General features: G+C 41.7%; 1 protein-coding gene across 1 annotated transcript in view; it reads left to right on the top strand.

Annotated features, from left to right (window-relative positions):
- Positions 1-24,488, top strand: part of DNAH8 (dynein axonemal heavy chain 8) — a 324,409-nt gene that overhangs the window by 18,289 nt on the left and 281,632 nt on the right. Inside the window, exons 8-10 of the mRNA XM_058663714.1 lie at positions 767-930; positions 8,889-9,065; positions 18,696-18,809. Of these exons, the coding sequence (XP_058519697.1) occupies positions 767-930; positions 8,889-9,065; positions 18,696-18,809 (455 nt within the window). The remainder of the gene's footprint in view (positions 1-766; positions 931-8,888; positions 9,066-18,695; positions 18,810-24,488) is intronic.

Raw genomic sequence — 24,488 nt, 5'->3', positions numbered from 1 at the left:
CATTATTAGCAGATCATGTATGGATTTAAAAATATTTTTGCACCAAATCAACCTTTTAGTTCAATTTTCCATAAACGTTTTGAAGTATCCTTTTCTTGCAGAACAGGTTTTGATGTGTTGATTAGGATGCTGCTTGGGATGCCCACATCCCATAGTAGAGGGCCTGGTTTGAGTGTGGATCATTTGCTGCCAATCCAGTTCCCTGCTTCTGCAGCAGATGGAAGTACTTGAGTCACTGGCACCCATGCGGGAGATCTGGGTTGAGTTCTGGGCTCCTGGCAGTGGCCTGACTGACTAAATACCTGTTGTGGGTATTTAGGAGATTGAAGCAGCTCTTCCAAGAAGAACGATCTCTCTTTTCTCTGCCTTTAAAAGAAAAGAATAATAACTAAATACAGTGTTTAAAAAGTAATTATGTGATCTTAGTAGTAAGATATGAATCACTAATACAGGGATTTTTACAGGAGTAAGAGATTTTTTTTAAATTTTTCATTATAGCAAAGAAGAATCACTGCTTATGTCCCACATGAAAAATTTCAGTATCTTTAAAAAATCTATATACCTTATCATCAATTCCTTAAAACATTTACTTTCATTGTTTAAAATTAATGAAGTACACCATTTCATCAAGTCACAATTTGATAACCAAATAAAATTGTATTTCTATAGAGTATTAGTTTAGCATTTCAGTAACTAGTTTGAAAGCACATATTGGCATTCAACACAATAACATTAAACATCTCCTAATTTTTTTCCCCTCTTTCAGGTGCCAGAATAAGCATTGAAGGAACAGTGATGTTAAAAAAGATAGACAGTGTTGATTTTTCCAAACTGCAAACCTTTGAAGAAGTGACAGCTGCGGCTGGTAATTCGGAAATGGTTCATCAGCTGGAAGAAGTGCTGATGATATGGTACAAACAGATTGAACAGGTGAGTGGTTCAAATGATTCATCTGGAGTTGTAGTTTTCATGTGTGCCGTTGCCATTGTATTTGTTTTTCTCTAAAAGTAAGGAGAAAAAGAATCTTTTTTCTTCTAGATTGTTCTTTGAAACTCGGTCTATTCTTGGCTGTGCAGCAAAATTGTTGTTCCGTGTGGTTGGCCTACTCACAGTGAGTTTAAAGATATTGCCTATGGCCTAGGAAAGCAGTGGAGCATGGCTCCAAGCCTGGGGACTCTACACTCAAATGGGAGATCCAGAAAGAGCTCCTGGTTCCAGGCTTCAAATGGGCTCAGTTCTGTCCATTGCTGTCATTTTGGGAGTGAACCAGTGAATGGAAGGTCTTTCTATACTCTCTGTAAATCTGCTTTCCAGTCAAAACAAAACAAAACAAAACAAAGATAAAAAGCAATTTAAAAAAAGATATTTCTCACTTTAGGGAGAAAACTTGGACAATATGGGTTGAGAAGGAAATAGCAAAGAATTAGGAATAGCCAGCACTTATGTCCAATAATTTGTTGTTTGTTTACATGTCCATAAAGGAGAGAAGAGGATTTAGTGAAGAGCTAGGTGCTGCACACTGTGTTAAACTGTGTGTCAGTGCAATTGTCTGGGTTCCTGGAGAGTTCAGATATTCTCATTCATGTCAGTGTTACAGTGACCAGTCCACCATTTCCTGGTTGAGTACATTTTCTCTGGCAGTAATAAAAACAAGCAAAAGAAAATAACTTAGATATAGGGAGATTCAACAATCCAAAATAAGAAAATGAACTGGACAGTTGCAGCAAACAGCCTCTCAAGCAGAATCAATGCAGAAGATAGGAAAGAGGTCTTTAAAAAACCTTGCAGGGGCTGGCATGGTGATGTAGTAGGCTTAGCCTCTGCTTGTGTCGCTCGTCTCCCATATTGGCACAGTTCAAGTACTGGGTGCTCTACGTCTAATCTAGTTCCCTGTTTATGGCCTGGGAAAGCAGCGGAGAATGATTCAAAGCCTTGGACCCTGCACCTGAGTGGGAGGCTTGTGGCTTCTGACTTCAGACTGGCCTGACACTGGCTGTTGTGACCATTTAGGGAATGAATCATGTGTGGCATTTCTCTCTGTGTCTCCTCTCTCAGTAAGTCTTCTTTTCCAATGAAAATAAATACATCTAAAGTAGACTTTGCAAGAAGGTGTCCAGCCTAACAGTTAAGGTGCTGGTTGGGGAATGGACTTATATGCTGGAATACCTGGGGTTGAGTCCTGACTCTGCTCCCAATTCTAGCTCCCTGGAAAGTACCAGTTGTTAGTTCAAGTGATTGTTTCTCTGTCATTTACATGGGAGACTTGGATTGTTTCTTTTTTTAAAAAAATTTTTCATTTAATTTTTTTATATTGTTTACCTAGTTGAGGAGTATGCACACCCATGTGGCTGGCTGTCTGCTTAGGGTGAGGAGGGTTGAGGTATGGAGGAAAATGGATGGGAAAAATATTCAATTTTTTCTCCTGTGCTCTCAGGGAGGAGGGAAGGAGAGGGGGCTACTCCTTGCTGTTAAGCTGCATTAACAGCTTGGGTTGGGGAACAGGCATTTGATGAAGCCTTAGAGACACCGATGTGGGCAAGGGTGTTCCAAGGGTTTTACTTGAGTGATTTTGCTGGTTCTGAGATATCATTGGATTGAGTGTCTAGCCACTGGCTCTGGCATGGCCTGACCCTGACTATTGAGGGTATTTGGTAAGTGAACTGGTAGATGGAGTTCTCTGTCTCGGGCTTTATCTCTTTGCTTTTGAAATAAAAATTAACAATTACACTTTGTGAAAAGTTTAAATGACCTTGACTTTTTGTCTTATGTACAAGTTAAATCTAAGATTGATCAGACATACAAATGCAAGACTAAAATTATGAAACTTATCAGAGAAAGTATGAGATTAAATTTTTATAATGTTGGTATGAACAAAGAATTCTTTTAGATGTGATGCAAAAGGCGTTAATTATAAATTAAAATACTGACATGTTGAACCTTGTAAAACTATCTCCTTATCAAAAGTTACTGCCAAGAGAATGAAAAAACAGATTATAGCCTGAGAGAAAATATTGGTTGGACGTGTATCTGACAAAAAAAAAAAATCCTTGTATTTGAAATATACAAAGATTGTCAATAAATAAATAATAAAAAGGCAAATAATTTTTAACTATGGGCCAAAACTTTAGACAAGTATTTATAAAGAAGGTCCAAATAAGCATGCAAAAAGGTATGCAATTTCATTAACAGTGCAATTTCATTAACTGTAGAGAAGTAAAATAAAAACAAAATGGGATATCCCTGCTTATATACAATGATTAACATTTAATTAAAAGATTGACATTTTCAAGTCCAAATGAGGTTGTGAAGAACTGAAATTCTCGTATGTTGCTAGTGGGAATGTAATATGGTAGAACTTGTTTAGAATAAAGAAAGCTTTAAAATATTGCAACATTATTTATTTGGAAAATAATTGGGACTGATGGTTGTTTGAATTTATGATGTTTAGATACATGTGCTCATTCATGTTCAAATCTAGTTCTTTAGACATTTCATTTCCTTGTGGTAAAACAGTTAGTGCCTGTTGGCCATGCCATCTCTATTCCTTCTCCTTACTACCTCTGACACCCATTAACCACTTTTCTAGTTTCAGCTTCTATGGTATCAACTTGCACCGATTCCACTTACCAGTTAGATCACATTATATGTGTCTTTTTGTGTCTGGTTTATTTCACTTAATATAATATCCTCCAGTTCTATCCATGTTATCACAAATGACACAATTTCATACTTTCTTACAACAGATTGGATTTACACAGAAAGCTTCTGTGCAGCCAAGTAAAACATCAAACAGTGAAGAGGCAATCTATAGAATGGGGAAAAATATTTGCAAAGAAACGTCTTGTAAAATTTAATTTATAACTAGCTACCTTATGGCTTAGTTGTACACACCCAAGGAAAATGAAAGCATGTGTCTATTCAAAAGACTGTACGAGATCATTCACTGTGGCCTCAATAATCACCAAATTGGTATAAACCAAATAAAAAATAAGTTCATGATTTATGGTATACTTCTATAATAGAATATAACTGCAATAAAAATTTACTGTTGGTACAGAGAAAAGCCTAGATGAATATTAAAAACATGTTGAGTGAAAGGCCTAAAAATGTAATGTGAAAAACAAAAGTAAAGCTGTAAATGAGTCAGAACTCAAACCTAGCAACCTTGAACTTTATTAGTGTCTTCTTAAGCAAGATACCCAAACCAGAAACAATAAAACAATAAAACTGACAGATTACACTACATTAAAAAAAATTGGTAACTCTCACATAGCAAAAACACCATAAGCGAAGTTCACAGATAAACGACCTTCTGGGAGAGAGTCAAGATTTCTAACAGAGTGTTAGTGGACATGGTATGTGAAGACCCATAAACCAAATGGAAATGAGGTAGTCAGTCAGAGGAAAAAATGGTCACGGATATGAGTGATTCCATCCAAATAGAGAACACAGAGATATTTGACCCAGGGGAAAAAAAAGTAGGTTTGGGAGTAATGTAATATGCTCGAATAATCTGATGGGATTTCATGTGAAATATCTACTGTATGACCTGAGTCGGGGAGAGAAAGAGTGCAGGGTGCTTGTCAGGAAAGAGGTTTTGGATTCCAGACGACTTCTTCTCTAGCATCTGTCTCCCCAGCAGGTGGAATTCCTGCAGCTATCCCCTTAGGATCTGCATCTAGGAGTGCTGGTGTAATAGGAATTAAAACATCAAAGGGTTGCCAGCTTTAGGTTACTGTTAAGTTTCAAATTAAATAGTGATTCAAATTAGATAGACGTCAGACACTCAGGGAAAATTTAAATTATATTCAGGATTCTCAGTTCCAAGAGGTGGAGGAGCTTGTAATAAGATGAAGGAAGAGCTCCATAAACCATAATTACAATTACAAGCCTCCCATGGGTTTAATATAGAAACTTCAGGGGTTCTGAAAACCCATTATGTCTTTAACCTCAATTATATTGTTACAAATTCCATCACTATTTAAATTCTGAAGAGTTATAAATGTAAAAAAAAAATAACAAAGAAAAATAGCATGGCATGTTTTTCCACTAAGATTAAGGAAATGCTAACCAATTCCTTTATTTGCTTCAGAATTCCTCAGCTCTTTGCTCTTTTTCCCTCTAAGTTCCCACTGTCCTGACGGCCTCCTCTCATTCTCTAGAATGTTTTGCACTTCTGTTACATTTGCATGTCTATAAGCTTTACATTATGTGTACAGAATATGTATTGCTGTTTAAAAGCTTTACACAAATAGTATAATACCTGTCTTAAGTCCGTTGGGCTCCTATAACAAAAGACCATAACCTTGAAGCTTATAAACAACAAATTTATTTCTTATGAGAAATATGAAGGTCATTTAAAAAGTTTTTGAAAAAAATGAAATAAAGAAAAGTTTCCTTTGGTTTAAAAAATTTTGGAAATCTTGGTATAATTTTTTTGTTCATACGCATTTCCATGAACTTTCTGAAAAGTTCCTGTATAACACAAAAGTGAGTCCAATAAAATAAGCTTTGTTGTAAAATAAGTGCCCACTGGACCTCTATGTAAGTTAAGAACTGGAATATCCCCGGTACCTTATAATGCGTTTGTTTTTCTTTTCCTAATCTTCAGTCCCGTTTCTTCCCCTGTTGGCAACTGTGTTTTGACAATGATGATATTCAAGTCAGTGCTTTTTAAAAAGTATTTATTTATTTTATTGGAAAGGCAGATATACAGAGAGAAGGAGATGCAGAGACGAAGATCGTCCACTGGTTCACTCCCCAAGTAGCTGCAATGGTTGGGACTGAGCTGATCCAGAGTCAGGAGCCAGAAGCTTGTTCTAGGTCTCCCACACAGGTGCAAGGTTCCAAGGCCCTGGGCCATCTCCAGCTGCTTTCCCAAGCAGGGAGCTGGAAGGAAGGGAAGTGAAGCAGCTGAGACATGAACTGGTGCTCTTATGGGATCCCAGGCATGAAAGGCGAGAATTCAGCCACTAGGCTATCATGCTGTTGACCTCCCCCCACCATACACATATCTTAAAAAACAAAAACAAAGCAGAATAGACAACTATGTTGGCACACTGGTATAGTTAACACAAATTCGGCATTAACTAGGCCCAGGATGCCCACCAGCTATTAGCTGCTTTTCTCCCTGCAGTGTAACACTTGCCTAGGTACAATGTAACCTAGGCAGTTGTCTGCAGCTGGGGGCAAGTTAGTGCATTTTTAAAAAAGCTTTTTTTTCTTATTTGTGTATTTTCTTTTAGGAGTTTCATCATTTTATATTTATTATATTAATTAAAGAAAAAAAAAAAAAGAAAAACCAAGAGCCAGTGCAGGAATAGCTCCCACCTGTGATGCTGGCATCCCTATGAGTGTTGGTTCTAGTTCAAGTTGTTCCATTTCTGATCCAGCTCCCTGCTAATGTGTCAGGGAAAGCAGCAGGGGATGCTGTGCCTGTCAAGTTTTAGGATTTTAGGATTTGAAGAAGACAAGAAGGCAGCTGGTAAAAGCAGAAAAGACTGAGTGGGGCAGAATTGGGGCCAGGATGAACAGAGCAGCAATTGAACCTTCCAGAAAGAGGGCTGAGGGTTTAGAGCCAGGCTTCATTCTGTTTGAACAGCAGGCTGAGTCCCTTAAGCTGCTTTGTTAGGGAGGTGCAGCATACCATGTGGACCCTGATCAGGTGAGTGAGGATATGCATTGTTAGCATTTTGGAATGTCCCACATGCTGGTTTCCCCGCCCCTCCACACCCCAGCAATAAACCTTTCACCAGCCTTTAGATTATCTCTGTCCATTGTTCTTGGACCTGGAGCATCTATTAGGCCTTAGTGGCCTAATAGGTTCTAACAGTGCCAAACTTATTTTGCTTTAGTTTTTAAACACATTTATTTGTTTGAAAGGCAGAGTGACAGAGAAAGGAGTAGGATGAGAGAGACATTATTTTCCACCCAGTGGTTCATTCCCCAAATGGCCACAAATGTCAGGGCTGGGCTAGGCTGAAGCCAGGAGTTCGAAACTCCATCTCTGAGTTCCACCTGGCTCCCATAGGGGTCCAAATAATTGAGTTATCATCTATTGCCTTCCCATATGTGTTAACAGGAAGCTGGATTGGAAGTGAAACATCTGGAACTGGTATGGGTGCTTATATAGGATGCTGGCATTGCGGACGTCTGCTTAATGTGCTGTACCATGATGTCAGACTCAGTGTTTAGGTTTCTAGTGAATTTAGAATTGTGTGTGTGTGTGTGTGTGTGTGTGTGAATGATATGAAGAAACCAATCTAAGTTTTTGCATGTAATTAACCAGTAATCAAAATTTGACATTGCCTATTAAGTTGCCTATATAGTAGTCCATTCTTTCCTAACAAATTTATACTGTCACTTCAGTCATTTGTCACATTTCTAGATACCTTTGTCTGCCTTACTATTCTATTTTTGTACTCAAACCATATTGTTACAATTTCTGTAGCTTTTTACTAAATCCATATTCATACCTTTTCATCAGACCTTTTTTCTACATTTTTCTTGAAAATTACATTGATTTCTTCTGATGAATTATTCTCCCCAGTTAATTTTAAGACTACTTTGTCGGTAGATGTAAAGTCTGTTATTTTTGTATCTATGAACTTGGTATATTTCTCATATATAGAGTTATTCTTTAGTTGTGTGCAGAAAGCAATTTTTCTAATTTTTTCCAAAAGATCTTGCATAACTTTTGTTAGATTAATTTCTAGTTGTCTTATCATTGTTATTATTTGTTGTTCAAGATGATCTATTCGTGAAAATTATGTTTTTAGATTGTGAAATGGCTTGGAAAGAAGTGCTACTGATTTTTTTTTTTTTTTTTGAAAAGGAATTTATTAACTTGAAGGGGAGGGTGAAGATAGAGCTTTTCCGTATGCTAATTTACTCCCGAGTTGACTGCAATGGCCGGAGCTGGGCTAGGAATCGAGAATCTGAAACTCCTTCCGGGTCTCTCACACGGGTGCAGGCCCACTCCCTTGGGCCATCTTCTGCTGCATTCCCAAGGTCATTGGCAGGAAACGGAACCAGAAACAGAATAGCCAGAACTTGATCTGGCACTCAGATGTGGGATGCTGATATCACTGGGGGCAGCTTAGCTGGCTGTACCACAACAGTGGCCCCGTTGCTTGTTTTTGCTACTGATGTTTGTGTATAGATACAGCAGTCTTACTGAAATACCCACTTTTTTCATTGTAAAAATTTGCTTTTAGATGTTCTTGAATTTTTAGAATATATCAGTGATATCATCTGTGATTATACACTTTTGTGTTTTCATTTCTAACCCATTCATCTCTCATATACTGTACTTGTTCTGGGATCTCCATTACCAGGTGGATTAGGAGTATGTGATCATAGTGGTAAGCTTGTCATATTCTTGACTTTAAAGTTCTTTCCAGAATTTCATTTTTTAAAAAAGTATTTATTTAAGAGACAGAGAGGCAGATGGAGACAGATAGTGTGTGCTTCTATTCTGTGACTCACTCCTTGAATGCCTGCCACAGTAGAAACCAGGCAAAGCAAAAAAATCAGGACTCAGTTCAGATTTCTCATGTGGGTGTCAGGGACCATCACCTACAGTCTCCCAGGGTACACACTAGCATGAAGCTGGGATTGGAAATGGCCAGGGCCAGGCACTCAGCCAGTGTGGATTTAGGTGTCCCAAGCAGTGTCTAACTACCAGGCCAAATGCCTCCCTCTAGCATTTCATGTTTAATGTCATGTTTGCTGAAAAATTTTAGTAAATACTATGGATCATGTTGAATAGATATTTGCTATACTTTGTTAAGAGTTTTAAAACATTATGGTTTAATATTTACATTTTGTTTCATCTGAGCAGTCGCAATGAGATCTTAATGAAGAAGGTGACATTTTGTTGATTGCAGGTACTTATTGAGAGTGAGCAGATGAGGAAAGAAGCTGATGATTCGGGTCCACTCACCGAACTGGAGCACTGGAAACGCATGTCAGCCAAATTCAACTACATAATTGAGCAGATTAAAGGACCAAGTTGTAAGGCTGTCATAAATGTGCTAAATGTTGCACACTCCAAACTTTTAAAGGTAAAAGGCCCATTATTTAAAGTTTATTCTGTATCAGAACAACCAATTAGGAATGATCAGTTAGAAAACAACCAATTAGGAAACAATCCCATCAGACTGCTTCTTAGAATCAAGTGTCAAGTAACTTTTTCTCATAGACAACAGTTGTTTCCAAAAGAGGAAAGGATTAAAGATTTTACTTATTTGAAAAGCAGAGTCACAGAGAGAAAGCGGAAAGATTGGAAGGGAGATTGACAAGAGAACTTCTATCCACTGGTTCATTCTCCAAATGGCCACAACAGTTGGAACTGAACTGGCCTGAAACCAGGAGCCAGGAGTTTCTTCCTGGTGTCTAATGTGCATGTAGGAGCCCAAGCACTTGGGCCATACTCTGCTGTTTTTCTAGACACATAAGCAGGAGCTAGATCAGCAGTGGAACAGTGTGGAACAGAAGTGGAACCGTTCATTGCCCATGAGGGGTATCAGCATGACAGAGGGTGACTTTACCCACTACACTATAGCACTGACTCCTATTACTCAATATTTCATGCACTATCGATAAGACTATTATGGGATGCTTGTCAGAAAAATGACCATATTTTATTTTTAAGTCATTTTTGAAGTTGTAGATCATTACAGGCTCACATGGAGGACAGCCAAAAGCAAAAAGCAAAAATGCCCTCTCCTAACATCTCAATCTCATGATTCTACCTCCTTTTCATTAAAAACATTTTAATCCGGCGTGGTGGCTGAAGTTCTCGCCTTGAATGTGCCGGGATCCCGTATGGGCATCGGTACTAATCCTGGCAGTCCCACTTTCCATCCAGCTACCTGCTTGTGGCCTGGGAAAGCAGTTGAGGATGGCCCAAAGCTTTGGGACCCTGCACCCATGTGGGAAACCTGGAGGAGGCTCCAGGCTCCTGGCTTCGGATTGGCTCAGCTCCGGCAGTTGTGGTTACTTGCGGAGTGAATCATCGGACAGAAAATCTTGCTCTCTGTCTCTGCTCCTCTCTGTATATCTGACTTTCCAATTAAAATAAATAAATCTTTAAAAAATTTTTTTTAATTGTTTGGGAGGGAGAAGGGAGATCATTCATCTACTGGTTCACTTTCGAGATGGCTGCAACCTCGGAGGCTGGACCATAAGGAAGCCACGAGCCTGGAACTCCATCCCAATATCCCATCAGAGATGGCAGGGAACCAAGTCCTTGAGCCAACACCCATTGTCTTCTGGAGTATACAATAACAGAGTACTAGAATGAGAAGCAGAGTCAGGACTCAAACTCAAGGACTCCGTTTGGGGGTCCCAAGTGGCATCTGTACTACTCTAGTAGTCTGCCGCTCTACCTCCTTTTCTAGAAAGTCAGAGTTAGTTACAATTTGGCTTCTTTCCTGATCCTTTTCTCTTTCCTTCTTTTTCTTTTTTTTTTTTTTAAAGATTTATTTATTTTTATTGCAAAGTCAGATATACAGAGAGGAGGAAAGACAGAGATGAAGATCTTCTGTCCAATGATTCACTCCCCAAGTGACCTCAACAGCCAATGTTGTACCGATCCAAAGCCAGGAGCCAGAAACCACCTCCAGGTCTCCCACGCGGGTGCAGGGTCCCAAGGCTTTGGGCTGTCCTCAACTGCTTTCCCAGGCTACAAGCAGGGAGCTGGATGGGAAGCAGGGCTGCCGGAATTTAAACTAGAGCCCATTTGGGATCCTGGCATGTTCAAGGCGAGAACTTTTGCCACTAGGCCACCACACTGGGCCCTCCCTTCTCTTTTTTAAAGCATATATTTCTATGGGGCTGGCACAGTGGTTCAACAGGCTAATTCTCTGTTAACACTGGTATTCCACATGGGTGCCAGTTTGTGTCCCTGCAGCTCCACTTCTGATCGAGTTCTCTGTTTGTGGCCTAGGAGAGCAGTGAAGGATAGTTCAAAGCTTTGGGATCTTGTACTCTTGTGGGAGACCCAGAGAAGGCTTCTGGCTTTGGATTGGTTCAGCTCTGGCCGTTGCAACCCACTGGGGAATGACCCAGTGGATGGATCTGTTTGTTTCTCCTTTTCTCTGTAAATTTGCCTTTTCAATAAAAATAAATAAATCTTTTTTTAAAAAACCATATACTTCTGTGTATAAAACACACCAATCCCCCCCTTTTTTTTTAAAAAAAAAATAAGATTTCACAAACACAGGTAGAGCAAGTCCTTTTTAAAATACAAATCCTTTGTGCTCCACCCCCCCTTTTGTACCTGAATGGTAAGAACCCAGAGGTAAGCATAGTTTTTTATTTTATTCTGGAAACATCCTTTCTGGTTCTTAAAAAATGATTTACTAAGCATAAATGAAATGACATAATTTTGTTTCCAATTTTTTATTAAAAAGTATGTGATACATAGTGTTTTTCAATAGTATATCTTAGAGAATTGTGCGTGCTAAATGGAGCTGTATAGTTTTGCAAAAATATTGTATTTTGTCTGATCATTTGTCTGTTTGGAAACCACCCAATTTCCCCCTCTCTTTGTATCCACCCCTACCATGCAAAGATCTTGAGATACGCTTTACATACTATTTCATTTCACTTGGTTACAGTGTACAATTTGGTGCTTCATAATGCATTTGCAGAGTTGTGCAGCTATCACCACAATCTATTTTAGAACCTTTTTATTATCTCAAAAAGAGCCTCAGTACCCTCCAGTGATCACCTTCCCACTGCACCTCATATCCATTATCCTTAGTAACCACTAATACACTTTCCATCTCTAGATTTTTTTTATTTACATCTCTAGATTTTCTTATGGTGAGCATTTTATGTAAATGGGATCACATATGACTTTCCGTAACTGGCTTCTTTGACTTGTATGATGTTTCTTGGGTTTATCCATGTTGTAGGTAAATCAGTGCTTTGCTTCTTTTCATGGATGAACAATATTCCGTTGTCTGGACAATACTACTTTTTGTTTAGAATTTTACGAACATTGCTGTGACTAATGCTGTTACGAACATTTGTGGACAACTCTGTGAACATATTTCTCTAGAATGTAGAGAATTTCAAGCAGACTTCTTGGTTGAAAAGGCAACTCTATGTTCAACATTTTAAAGCAAATAACTCATTTTCTGTATTTTTATAAGTACAGCGGCAACTGAAGCTTTTAAGTAAATATTTCCCTAGGATGAATAGTCTACAGCTCTTCAATAATTAATAATAGTCATCTTTAAACTAATCAGACAGAAGAGAAAATGGTTTTCTTTTTGTCTTTTCTGTACTAATAGTGAAGTTGTGTGTCTTTTTTAAAGATTTATTTATTTTGGGGGCCAGTATGATTGCTCAATTGGCTAATTCTTCACCTTCAAGCACCAGAATCCCATATGGATGTGGGTTCATGTCCTGGCTGTTCCACTTCCTATCCAGCTTCCTGATTGTGGCCTGGGAAAGCAGTTGAGGATGACCCAAGACCCTGGACTCCTGTACCCATGTGGGAGACCTGGAAGAAGCTCCTGGCTTGGGATTGGCTCAGCTCTGGCCATTGTGAAGTGAACCAGCAGATGAAAGCTCTTTCTTTCTGCCTCTCCTCTCTCTGTAAATCTGCCTTTCCGGTTAAAGTAAATAAATCTTCAACAAAATGAGCAAAACAAAAACTATTGTTTAGGGCCCGGCGGCGTGGCCTAGCAGCTAAAATCCTTGCCTTGAACGCGCCGGGATCCCATATGGACACTGGTTCTGATCCCGGCTGCTCCACTTCCCATCCAGCTCCCTGCCTATGGCCTGGGAAAGCAGTCGAGGACAGCCCAAAGCCTTGGGACCCTGCACCCGCGTGGGAGACCTGGAGGTGGTTTCTGGCTCCTGGCTTTAGATCGGTACAACATTGGCTGTTGAGGTCACTTGGGGAGTGAATCATTGGACAGAAGATCTCCGTCTCTGTCTTTCCTCCTCTCTGTATATCTGACTTTGCAATAAAAATAAATAAATATTTTAGAAAAACAAAAACAAAAAGCTATTGTTTAGTGATCACAAACAAGAGGTTAGCATTGGGCCTGTACTACAGCCTTAAGTTCTGCTTCTCCAGTTTTTCAACGTTTTTTTTTTCCCTCTCTTGTTCTAAGGATGCCATGCCTCCTTCATATACCTCTAATGTAAACAATTCCTGAATCTATTCTTGTATTTGATGATCTTGATAAGTATAAATACTAATGATCTAAATATTACCCTGAATAGTAGACTGTCCCTCATTTTGGGGTTTGTCTAATGGTTTCTCATGAGCCCATTTAGGTTATACATATGCCACCATGTGTTCTTCCAAGGACTTTTTTTAGTGATTTATTTATTTTTATTTGAAAGTCAGAGTTACAGAATGAAGAGAGACAGAGAAAGATTTCCCATCCACTGGTTCACCCCCCTCTCCCAAATGGCCTCAATGGCCGGAACTGTGCCCATCTGAAGCCAGGAGCCAGGAGCTTCTTCTGGGTCTCCCACGTAGGTACCTTAAGAGGCCCAAGGACTTGAGCCATCCTTCATTGCTTTTCCAGGCTGTGAACAGGGAGCTGAATTGGAAGTGGAGGCAGCCACAACTCAAACTGGTACCTGTAAGGTGTGCAGGTGCCACAGGCAGAGGCCTACCTTGCTGTGCCTTGGTGTTGGCCCCTGCTCTCAGGGTTTCTTTTGATGGTACTAACGGCATCAATATGCTGTGTTATGGTTGAGGTAACTTTGATCACTTGGTTCAGTGGATCTGCCAAGTTTCTGTAGTAGACAGTTACTGTATGTGAGTGGGAAGGGCCATTCCTGGAGGCTACATGCAGAACGTTCACAGATGGTTCTGCTCCACTAGTGACTGCTGTGGTGTGTTAATGGTGATTTTCTAGCTCCCTTGTTCTGTCCACATTGATCAACTATAATTTGTGCGGAAGAAATTTACCTATTCCTTTGATTATCTATGTTAATGTACCTTTAAGGATGTGCTCTGGTTATAATAATAATGTGTGCTCTGGGTTATAATCCAATATTGTCATGATTTTGTTGTATCGATTGTACCTGGCTTCTGGGTATTTGCTCAGTCAGTGTCACCTGCTGTTTGTGGTGCTCCTTTATTCTTGGTTACCACAGATGCTCCAGGCTTATCTTGTATGTGTCTGCCCTAGTCCTGGGACCGATCGCTTCTTCAGTAACCCTGGTTCGTTTCATGGGAGAATAGTTTTTAGAAACCAGGATCGAGGTGCTAGGTATGCTTATTTATTGGCTGTATTTTAGACTTACAAAAAAGATTCATTCATTATGAAATTTTAATATTCTAATGAATTAAATTCTGTCAATCTTGCTTTTATTGCTTTTGGCTTTCATCTATTATTTAAACAGGCATTCTGAAGAAGGATGAATTAAAGTTAATAGAATTTGAAAATTAATTTTCCTTTCTTCTGTTCTACTTTTGGGGCTTTTATTTTTACACCTACTTGTTTAGGCTTCTTGGAGTTTATTTTGGTGAATCATGTAAGACTTAATAACAATATCAGTTATCACTTATTGTATGCTTAATATGTGACAAACACCATGTTAATATCTTACTTGTTATATTGCATTTAAGTGCCACATCCGCTCTGTCAAGTAGGTGCTGTTGTTGTCATTCCCTTTTTTGTACAAAGATCACTGGGAAAGCAGGACTTTTTTTTTTGCTTCAGATCACAGACCTGGCAAGAGAGGAAGCAGGGCACAAGATTGTGCTCTGGGGTCAGTGTTGTGGCTTAGTGTGTAAAGCCACTGCCTGCAATGCTGTAATCCCGTATGAACACTGGTTGGAGTTCAGCTGTTCCGTTTCTGATCCAGCTCCTTGGTAATTTTCCTGGGAAAGCAGCAGCAGATGACTCAAATGCTTGGTCCCCTACATCCGTGTGAGAGACCTGGAGGAAGCTCCTGGATCCTGGCTTTAACCTGGCCCAGTGGTCATTGCAACTCTTTGGGGAGTGAACCAGTAGATGTAAAATCTCTCTTTCACTCTCTGTCTTCTGTGCTGCATCCCCCTGCCCCCAAGCCTTTCACGTAAACAAATCTTTTCTTTGTTTTCTTTTTTTAAATTTTTAAAAAATTTTATCTTTTATAATGATTACATGGTTAATCAGGGTGGGAAGGATTGAAGGTTAGGGAAAATTGAATGAACTCATTGTTTCCAAATTTGCTATTTCATCTTGTTGTTTCCGGGGGAACGGGAGAGACAAAGGGGGAAGCCACGTGTGACTTTCTAAATGTCCCAGTATCCAGGGATGAGGAACTGCCACCTCATATCAATTCAGGGTCTCATTGTGTACATATTCCGAGGGTTCTGCTCAAGTGGATTGGATAATACTGAAATGCTGTTGATTTCACCAATCCAAGGATGATGTCACCCTCCCAATGTCCATTGGCTGATATAGTAAGCCTCAAGTCTCCGTTCACCGAGAGTTTTTGCTGTCATTGTTTCACTGGGGCAGTTGTCCAGTTTGTTTTGTTCTCCTTCTTCTGCTAAAACAGCACCAAATGAGTTGCCACATTCTCCTTTTACATCAGGGCCTGTGTTCACTGCTCTGCCTTCTTCACTAAGTAGAACATGTTCTTCCAGGTAAGCCCAAGGTCAGGCATCCCAAGCCTCATGAACCTGGCATCCATCTTGCAGGTGGGCCAAGAGACCTGGGCTAGACGACCCAAGCCCTGCCAGATCTCCCACCTCTGAGCTCACAAACCCAGCACATCTCCATAGGTGGGCCTAAGGACCCAAGCCAGGTGACTCAAGCCCCACCAGATCCCCCACCCCCAGGGCTTACGAACCTGACACTCCCCTTGTACGTGGGCCCAAGGACTCGAGCCAAGCAACCTGAGCTCCACTAGATCCCCTACCCCCAGGACTCACCAACTCGGCATCCACCTTGCAGGCAGGCCCCAGGACTCCAGCTGGGCGACCCAAGCCTCACTGGATTCCCCATCCTCTGGGGCTCATGAACACAGCACCCACCTAGTAGGTGGCCGCAGGACCTGGGCAACCTGAGCCCTGCTTGGTCCCCCAACACTGAGGCTCACAAAACCGGCACACCTCCACAGGTATGCCTTGAGATCCGAGCCAGGCGACCTGAGCCCCACCAGATCCCCCACCCCAGGGTTTACAGACCCAGCAGCCCCTTGCATGTGAGCCCAAGGACCCAGGTTAGGCCCCGCTGGTTCCCCCTACTCCCAAGGCTCATGAACTCAGCATCCGCTTCACAGATAGGGCAAAAGACCTGGGTCTGGTGACCCAAGCCCAGCCGGATCTCCCCCTTCCGGGCTCACGAACCCAGCCCCCACCACGCAGTATGGTCCCACGACCTAAGCCAAACTACCTGAACCCTGTCAGATACCCTGCCCTGGGACTCATGAACCTGGCCCCCTGCTGACCCCAAACTGGCATGATCTGCCTTACCTCACCACGCAAGTCTTTTTTTTTTTTTTAATACACTGTCACTTGGCACAGATGCCTTTTTAAGAAAAGATTTATTTATTTTTATTGGAAAGTCATAGATATATATATATATATATATATAGAGAGAGAGAGAGAGAGACAGAGAGACAGAGACAGAGAGACAGAGACAGAGACAGAGACAGAGAGGAAGATCTTCCATCTGATGATTCACTCCTCAAGTGATTGCAACCGCCTGAGCTGGGCTGATCCAAAGCCAGGAGCCAGGAGCCAGGAGTTTCTTCTGGGTCTCCCACGCGGGTGCAGGGTCCCAATGCATTGGGCTGTCCTCGACTGCTTTCCCAGGCCACAAGCAGGGAGCTGGATGGGAAGCAGGGCCACTGGGATTAGAATCGGCACCCATATGAAATCCTGGTGCATTCAAGGCGAGGACTTTAGCTGCTAGGCCACGCCGCCAGGCCCATGCGTCCACAATCTTATTGTGCAACCTGGCCTGGTCTAGCCTATAAACAAATCGTTTAAAAGAAGATTGTATTCTTAACTTTTCTTCTTTTAAAAATATGTTTTTTACTTGAAGGAAAGAGTCACACACACTCACACACACACTCATACATACTTGGGATGGGGGTGGAGAGAGACTGTTGTCTACCTTGGTCACTCCTCAAGTGGCCACAGTGGTTGGGGCTGGTCCAGGCCAAAAGTGGTAGTTCCGTATGGGTCTTCCATTTGAGAATTTTTTAGAAGGCAATATTAAGATTTGAATGAATATTTAGTAGTGATTATGGGATTTCATATTAATATCTGCAGCTCCTGTAAACATACTGTTTGACTCCCATGTTTTTTTTTTTTTAAATGATTTTGTCCAAAGCATGTTCTTTCAGTTGTGACTGTGTGGTTCCAACCATTCCATGCTCTTTTCACCCACAACCAATTCTAAGGCAGGCAGTTGATGCATTTATCATCTCTAGTATGGGAGAATGGTCAGTTTTAGTAAGATAATGTTTGTTAAGGAAAGATTTAGAGGGGCACACCACGATGGCTCAGTGGCTAAATCCTTACCTTGCAATCCAAGGATATCATATGAGTACTAGTTTGTGTCCCGGCTGCACCACTTCCCATCTGGTTCCCTGCTTATGACCTGGGAAAGCAGAGAGGATGGCCCAAAGCCTTGGGATCCTGCAAGTGCATGGGAAATCTGAAAGAAGATCCTGGCTTCGAATTGGCTTAACTCCATCTGTTGTGGCCACTTGGGGAGTGAATTAGCAGACGACAGGTCTTTCTGTCTCTCCTCCTCTGTAAATCTGCCTTTCCAATAAAAATAAATGAATCTTAAAAAAAAAAAGAAAACTGATCAAGACTGGTGAATGATTTGGCAGTTGTAGTTGATGCGGTTGATGGAATTTTACTGGCTAAAGGTGCAACTTGACTTGAGAAGGCCTTATGAGAGGTAGTTTCTAGAAAAATGAAAATGAAGTTTAGTTCTTATCCATATTAGCTAGATCGCGCTGAGAATTCTGCTTTCACTTCTGAGGTACACTTGTAACACCGACAACAATGGGTGTATATACAGAGTAGAAAATCCAAGATGTTGAAGCTGTCAAGTTCATGTTTTATTCAATGACCAGAGGGACACAGAGTGTTCCTCCTTGAGTGCCAGGTGTGATGCATGATGTGGTCAATGCCTTTGAGTATTTGACGGGATGCTGTTCTGTGAGGTTCCATCAGGTAAAGCTACAACCCACCCATGGAAATGACGGCCAGATAGAATTCTCAGAACAGCAAAGCACTTTCTCATAGCTGGAGTTAGCTAAGAATCACTTGCAAGGAAGTCTCGACTTGAGATTGAATTTGTTAAAAGCAGTATTTTCCTGGAATAATGTTTTTTTTTAAAAAACATTTTAATAGCTGAACTCATTCTTGATGACTCACAACAATGCAAAGGCACTAATCATTCACTTGGGAAAGCCATTCTAGTGGAAGCACATCCAGTCCACAACTACAGGCTGTCCAAGTTATCAGTGGAATACATTTTCAGTCTTAATGAATAGTTTAAAGTTGTTCATAGCATTAAGGTTTAAGTATTATAAGAAAAAAAATGAGCCATACTTAAGTAGCTACTGTTTTAGTAATTTTTTTTAAGTAAGGAAAGCTTGAATTTTGTGGATAAATGGTAACACATTGATAGATTTGAATGTTTTATAGAATTTGTACTTTTCTTTCATAGAATTCTCATACTTTTATTTCTCAGAATTGGCGTGACCTGGATGCAAGAATTACCGATACAGCAAATGAATCAAAAGATAATGTCAGATATTTGTATACTCTTGAAAAAGTATGTCAGCCTCTCTATAACTATGACCTAGTAAGTATGCTTTCTTAAGTATAGTTTTAAAATTTAGCTAGTATAGCTGGTGGGTCTCAGGATGGGGCGTCTCATGCCTGGATCCCAGACGCCAGCCACCACGTGCACTTGCTGAGCTGTCCCTGGGCAGCCAGTGCGCCATTTGGTGCCAGGCTCCGCCTGCTGGCCGCCTGGGGTTTTGGTTCTTTGAATCGCTGCTTAGGTAGCTCCAGGTTGAACCCACTGAGCTTCTAGGACGTGAATCAATCGTAAAGATTCCCAATGACAGTAACTCTTCCTTTGAAAAACTTGTAATCAATGAACAATGCTGACCACCAAACACCTGTCCATGCAAAAGCTATGGCTCAGGGCTTGTCCAGAAGAATCATATCCTGTTACCTGACATGATGATGGATCAGGAGAAGGGTCACATTAAGCAGGGCCATTACATTAACTAACAATCGAGAGCCATTTCCTGGGGTAGATTCTGTGAGGGATGTGTGGGCCAAACCCTGTGGAAATTCTAGCCCCACTGGTTAGCTCGAGGGTTGGGGTGGTGATGGACTAAGCTAGGTGTGACCAAGGAGCCTGCCATCAATCACAGGTGAAGGAACCGCAACAGTCTGGACTGGTCAAGGCAGCAGCACCCAAATGTGCATCCTGAATAGGGTGTGGGGTGGGCCGGGCTGCAATGTTCACCAGCTCACATAAGGCCAAATGGGAGGCCGGACTACACTGGCCGCTGGCCTAAACCCAATGGCATGCATGAGAACTGGGTCTGGGAGTGGATTAAATGGAGGATCTTGGGAAACTCCCCTGGCAAGTCATAGCTCCCGCTGGTGAACATGTAGTCCAGACCTGGGGGTTGGACAAGCTGGGCAAAGTAGCTCCAACAGCTGGGTGATGTGTCAATTGGTAATGGAACAGGGTGGACGGAGCAGGACTGAGCAAACCTTAGCCCACAAGTGAAACTAGAGACCAGGATGAAGCACAGGTCATGCTGAGCTAGGATGTTGCACCTACTGGTCTGCATGAGCCAGGAACGCTAAGCCACAGTGTCTAAGGCAGAGGTCGGGACAGGTGAGGGGCTGAGCCAAACTGAGTCAGAGCAGTCACTGGTATGGGCATGATCTATGGCTGGGAACAGGCGCAGTTGGGGAGCTAAGGGGACAACCCTAGCTGGGTTGAGGTTCCCACCAAGGGGCACGTGTGCTTGAATGGGGGCTGCATTCTAACCAGGAAACGGTTGTAATCTCCCTTGGCACAAGTGTGGATTGGGATTGGATGCACCGAGCCGGGTCAGACTCCAACACCCTCTGGTGTCCTGGAGGACCAGGGTAGATGTGGGATGGACTAGGCAAGGTCTCAACCCCTACTGAACCATGTGTGAGCCATATGTGGGTATGGACGAGCCATGGCCAGGCTGAAACATCCAACAGCAAGGACCAGAATGGGTTGAAGGCCAGTCAGGAAAAGCCACTGTTCCTGCAAGGACAGGAGGTGAACTGAGTAGGGCTGGCTCATGGACCCACTGGTATGCGCAAAATCTGGCATTGGGAGAGGTTCTGATGGAAGAGCCTGGGCAACTCCTCTGGCAGGACACAGACCCTGCAGGTAAGCACAAGAAGCATGATAGGAAACAGCCCAGAACAGACCATGGAAAGTTTCCCACTGGCATACATTTGGCATGGGTTGAGGCAAGCCCAGGCTGAATCAGTTCTCGCCATCCACTGGCAAATCCAAGCACCAGAGCAGTGTGTGGGTCGAGCCAGGTTTGGTCGCGACAAAAACTAGTGCACAATACGGAATGCCAAGGTGAGGTTGTCTGTACCAGATGTGACTGCAGCACCCAACCAGCACATGTGAGAACCAGGAAGGGAGGGGGCAGAGCCGGCAGTGGAATAATGGGGGCTCCCTTGCTGGACAGCTACTCCCACTGGAGAGCATGAGCTGGGATGGGGGCAGACCAGACTGGGCAGGGCTACAACACCTGTGGGCCTCATGTGGACCAGATCAGGGAAAAGCCAGGCTGGGCTGATTATTCCTACTGATGCAAACACAATTAGATTGGGTGAGGGTTGTTTGGGCTTAGCCGCAGCATCAGCTGGCAGAAGCTGGCACTGGGGTCTATTTCTGTCAAGTCAAACCACAGAACCACCTGGAGAGTGCATAATCTGGGAGTGGGAGAGGCCTGGGAGGGAAATGGTGGGCTCCTCCCTCTTGGGTTACCACTTCCATGGCAAGGTAAGAAAACTAGGACAGGGGCTGGGGTGGCTAGACAGATACCCAATAGCATCTGTGTGGGCTGCATAGTGGAGCTGGTCAGATAGAACTAAGCTTTAATACCCATTGACATGTATGAGAGCCGAATGGGATGTGGGACAGACTGAACTAGTCTGCTACACACACTGGCAAAGCAGGCTAGGGTACAGGCCTGGTGGGGGTTATTGCGGGTCGCTCTGACTAGGCTGCAGCTCCCACTGGTTTATGCAAGGGCCGAGTATGTGCTGGGCAGAACTAGGTTGGACTACAACACCCATTGGTTCCAGTGGAAGTCGGGACTGAAAACAGAACCAACCCAGCAATTGCAACCACCAGCTGATCAGGGCGATGGACTTTGCCGGGCCCTGTACTTGCTAGTACATACAAGAATCTGGTCTGAGAACACCTCAGACAAATTTTCTTTGGAGATCACCCCAATTGAAATCCTGGACTCAGAACCCTAACCAAGAAAAGACAGAAGATAGAACAGGTCGATCAACCACCTCAGCTTTATGTTGGCAGTGAAATATGGGGCAAACGGAGACTCTATGATGGACTATGTCAATCAGTGGATTCTTCAAAGACCTCATCGTGCTTGGAGTGGCAAGATTGGCAGCGATTCATAACTGGTGAACTATCAAAACCACTTGAGCAAGACCCTTGGAGCATGCCCCACATCCGGGACCTGGGGAGGGTGGGCAATTGGGTGGGCCTTCTCTCTTAATACCCACCTTTAAACATGAAGGAAACAATATGGAAATAATAGTTTTACCCACCTTCCTATAGCCCTTGAACCTTTTTTACCCTAATTAACTATGTAAAGATTGTCAAAAATATAATAAAAAAAAGATTAAAAATATAGCTAGTATAACGATGCATTTTAGGAATAACTTTCACATGTGAATAATGGCAAAAATTACATTAGAATCCTTTCTACCATATATTTAGAGTGAATTAAAAACTGTATTTAACATTTTAATTAACATTTAAACATGTAGCATTATCACAGGTATGTCTTCATTTTGTGAATTAAACATGTGAATCTATTATTTTTTCATTACTGCATAACAAGTTATTCTAGAATTGAATAACTAAAACAGTGATGTCTGTGGCATATGTTTCAGAATCTCTTATGAGGTTGCACACAGGCTGTTAACTGGGGCTGTGGTATCCTCTAGAGGGAGTGTTTGACAGGATGGCCCCTTTATTTCTTTCTTTTCAAAGATTTATTTTAATTGGGAAGGCAGATCAGATTTATAGAAAGAAGGAGAGACAGAGAGAAAGATCTTCCATCTGCTGGTTCACTCCTCAAGCGGCTGAAAGGACTGATCTGAAGCCAGGAGCCAGGAGCCACGAACCTTCTCCAGGTCCCCGGGCAGGTGCAGTGTCCCAAGGCTTTGGGCTATCCTCTACTGCTTTCCCAGGTCACAAGCAGGGAGCTGGATGGGAAATGGAGTGGCTGAATCAGCACCTGTATGGCATCCCAGCACCTGCGAGGCGAGGGTTTAGCAACTAGGCCATTGTGCCAGTCCCTGGATATTCCATTTCTAAGCTCACTTGTATGGCTGCTAGCCAACCTCAGCCCTTTGCTATGTGGTTGTTTCTATGTAGCAAATCAAGATCCACAGAGGGAGTGATGCCAGAGTGAATAAGAGAGAGCACTCAAGTTGAAAGCCACGTTTAGAAGTTTCATTAACAATGTTTTTGATTTATTTTATTTTACATGAGAGAGACAGAGAGAGAAAGAAGCTCTTATATGTTGCTCCATTCCCCAGGTGTTCACAGTGGCCTGGAATAGACATAGATAAAGCCAGGAACCAACAACTCAATGCAGATCTCCTACCTGGGTGGCAGGGAGGACCCAACTACTTGAGTTCTGACCTGTTACTTCCTGGGGTATCCATTAGTAGGGAGCAGGAATCACAGCCCAGGCTCTCTAACATGGGATGTGAGCTGTGTCTTATTGTTCGACCAGAGGCCTGCTCCTAACAAGTACACTCTTAGAGGTGATCACGAGCTTGAGAATACCCAAATTCTGTCGTGGGCATTGTGCTTTGTGCTTGAAATATTCTTTCATTCTATACATACAAAAGCCTCATTGTAAAGAGCTGAAAACTGTGTTTTAGCATCCCTACAACTTTTTAGTGGTGAAGGGAACCAATTTGAACCTAGCCCTCTTTGGTGTCATGGGTTGTTATTGTCTTCCCGCTTCATTTTGCTGCTTCTGTGTGCTTCACTGTGTTTCTTCAAGGTATCTTTTACACTAAAATGCTATGAAATACTTGGTGACAGTACTGTCCACGTGATTTGGCTGGTCAACTTTCTTGAGTTAACACTGATTTTCATACTAAAAATAGGGAAAGAGGGACAATATATAAATCACTGCATTTGGGTTTGGAGGAAAAAATGGAGGTGTAGGGGCAACTCATATCCATCCCTAGAGTAGCCAGGAAAGTTAATATGGTAGGGGAGAGAAGATGTGAGTTAGAATCCTGTGCAACTGTAGTTCTTAGTGCCATATAGGAACCCACCATCTATCAGAGAACACCATGAGAGAGGATAGGAAGACTTTTTGAAGCAAACTTGATTTCATAGAGATGGTGAACTTTATTTAAAATGTGTGTCATTAGTATTGTGTAAGTATTGTGATTTGCAAAAAATTCTGAGTTTTTGCATCTTCCCTCAACCCATACTGTCAGCAGCTGGGATTCTTTTCCTTTTTCTTTCTTTTTTTTTTTTTTTTTTTGTTATTTGTGTTATTTAGCAGCTGAGATTTTTTTGGGAGTGTTTGTAAAATTTGTTTCACATAGGACTGTTTTTTTTTTTTTTTTTTTTTTTTTTTACCACTTATGAAATGGTTGGGTCTGTATGTATGACCATGAGGAAATTAGACTATGTAGTGTTGTATAAACAATGCTGCTGCTTGACTCACTTGGTAACCCAATGACTTCCTTCCTTGATTACAACTGCGCAGTATGTATAAGAAAAATTAGATCTCTCTTGTCTCAAGGATTTGGATTTACTCACAAGGGTTGAATATACAAATATGAAATACACTTATACCCAAAGCCTTCTCAGAAACTGTCTGTAAGTATTGCTTGATGAAAATAATGGATGAAGTAAAAAGAGCAAAATTTTAGCATTTGTCAAGTCTAGTGATGGGTTTAATTCGTCAATTATGTTTTTCTCCATGCTTTTCTGTACATTTAAAAATCTTCTTGAGAAAAAGTAAACTAGGCAGAAAAATACATCTTTTTATTATTATCATCAAGACTTTAAATTTTAGGATATTCTGATTTCAACTTTTGTATTCAAAAGACTCACTTAAATTCATATAATTTGACAAATAGTTTAGTTCTGGTGTTTTTCCATCATAGTAATTTTTAAAAACTTTGTTCAATTACTGCTGCCATGGTGTTCCTTGTTATTATTATCTTG

Source organism: Ochotona princeps, chromosome 1 (genome assembly GCF_030435755.1).
Source record: "Ochotona princeps isolate mOchPri1 chromosome 1, mOchPri1.hap1, whole genome shotgun sequence".
In the NCBI taxonomy this organism is placed as follows: domain Eukaryota; kingdom Metazoa; phylum Chordata; class Mammalia; order Lagomorpha; family Ochotonidae; genus Ochotona; species Ochotona princeps.
The sequence above is the reverse complement of the archived record's forward strand: the minus strand, read 5'-3'. Positions and strand labels throughout refer to the sequence as shown.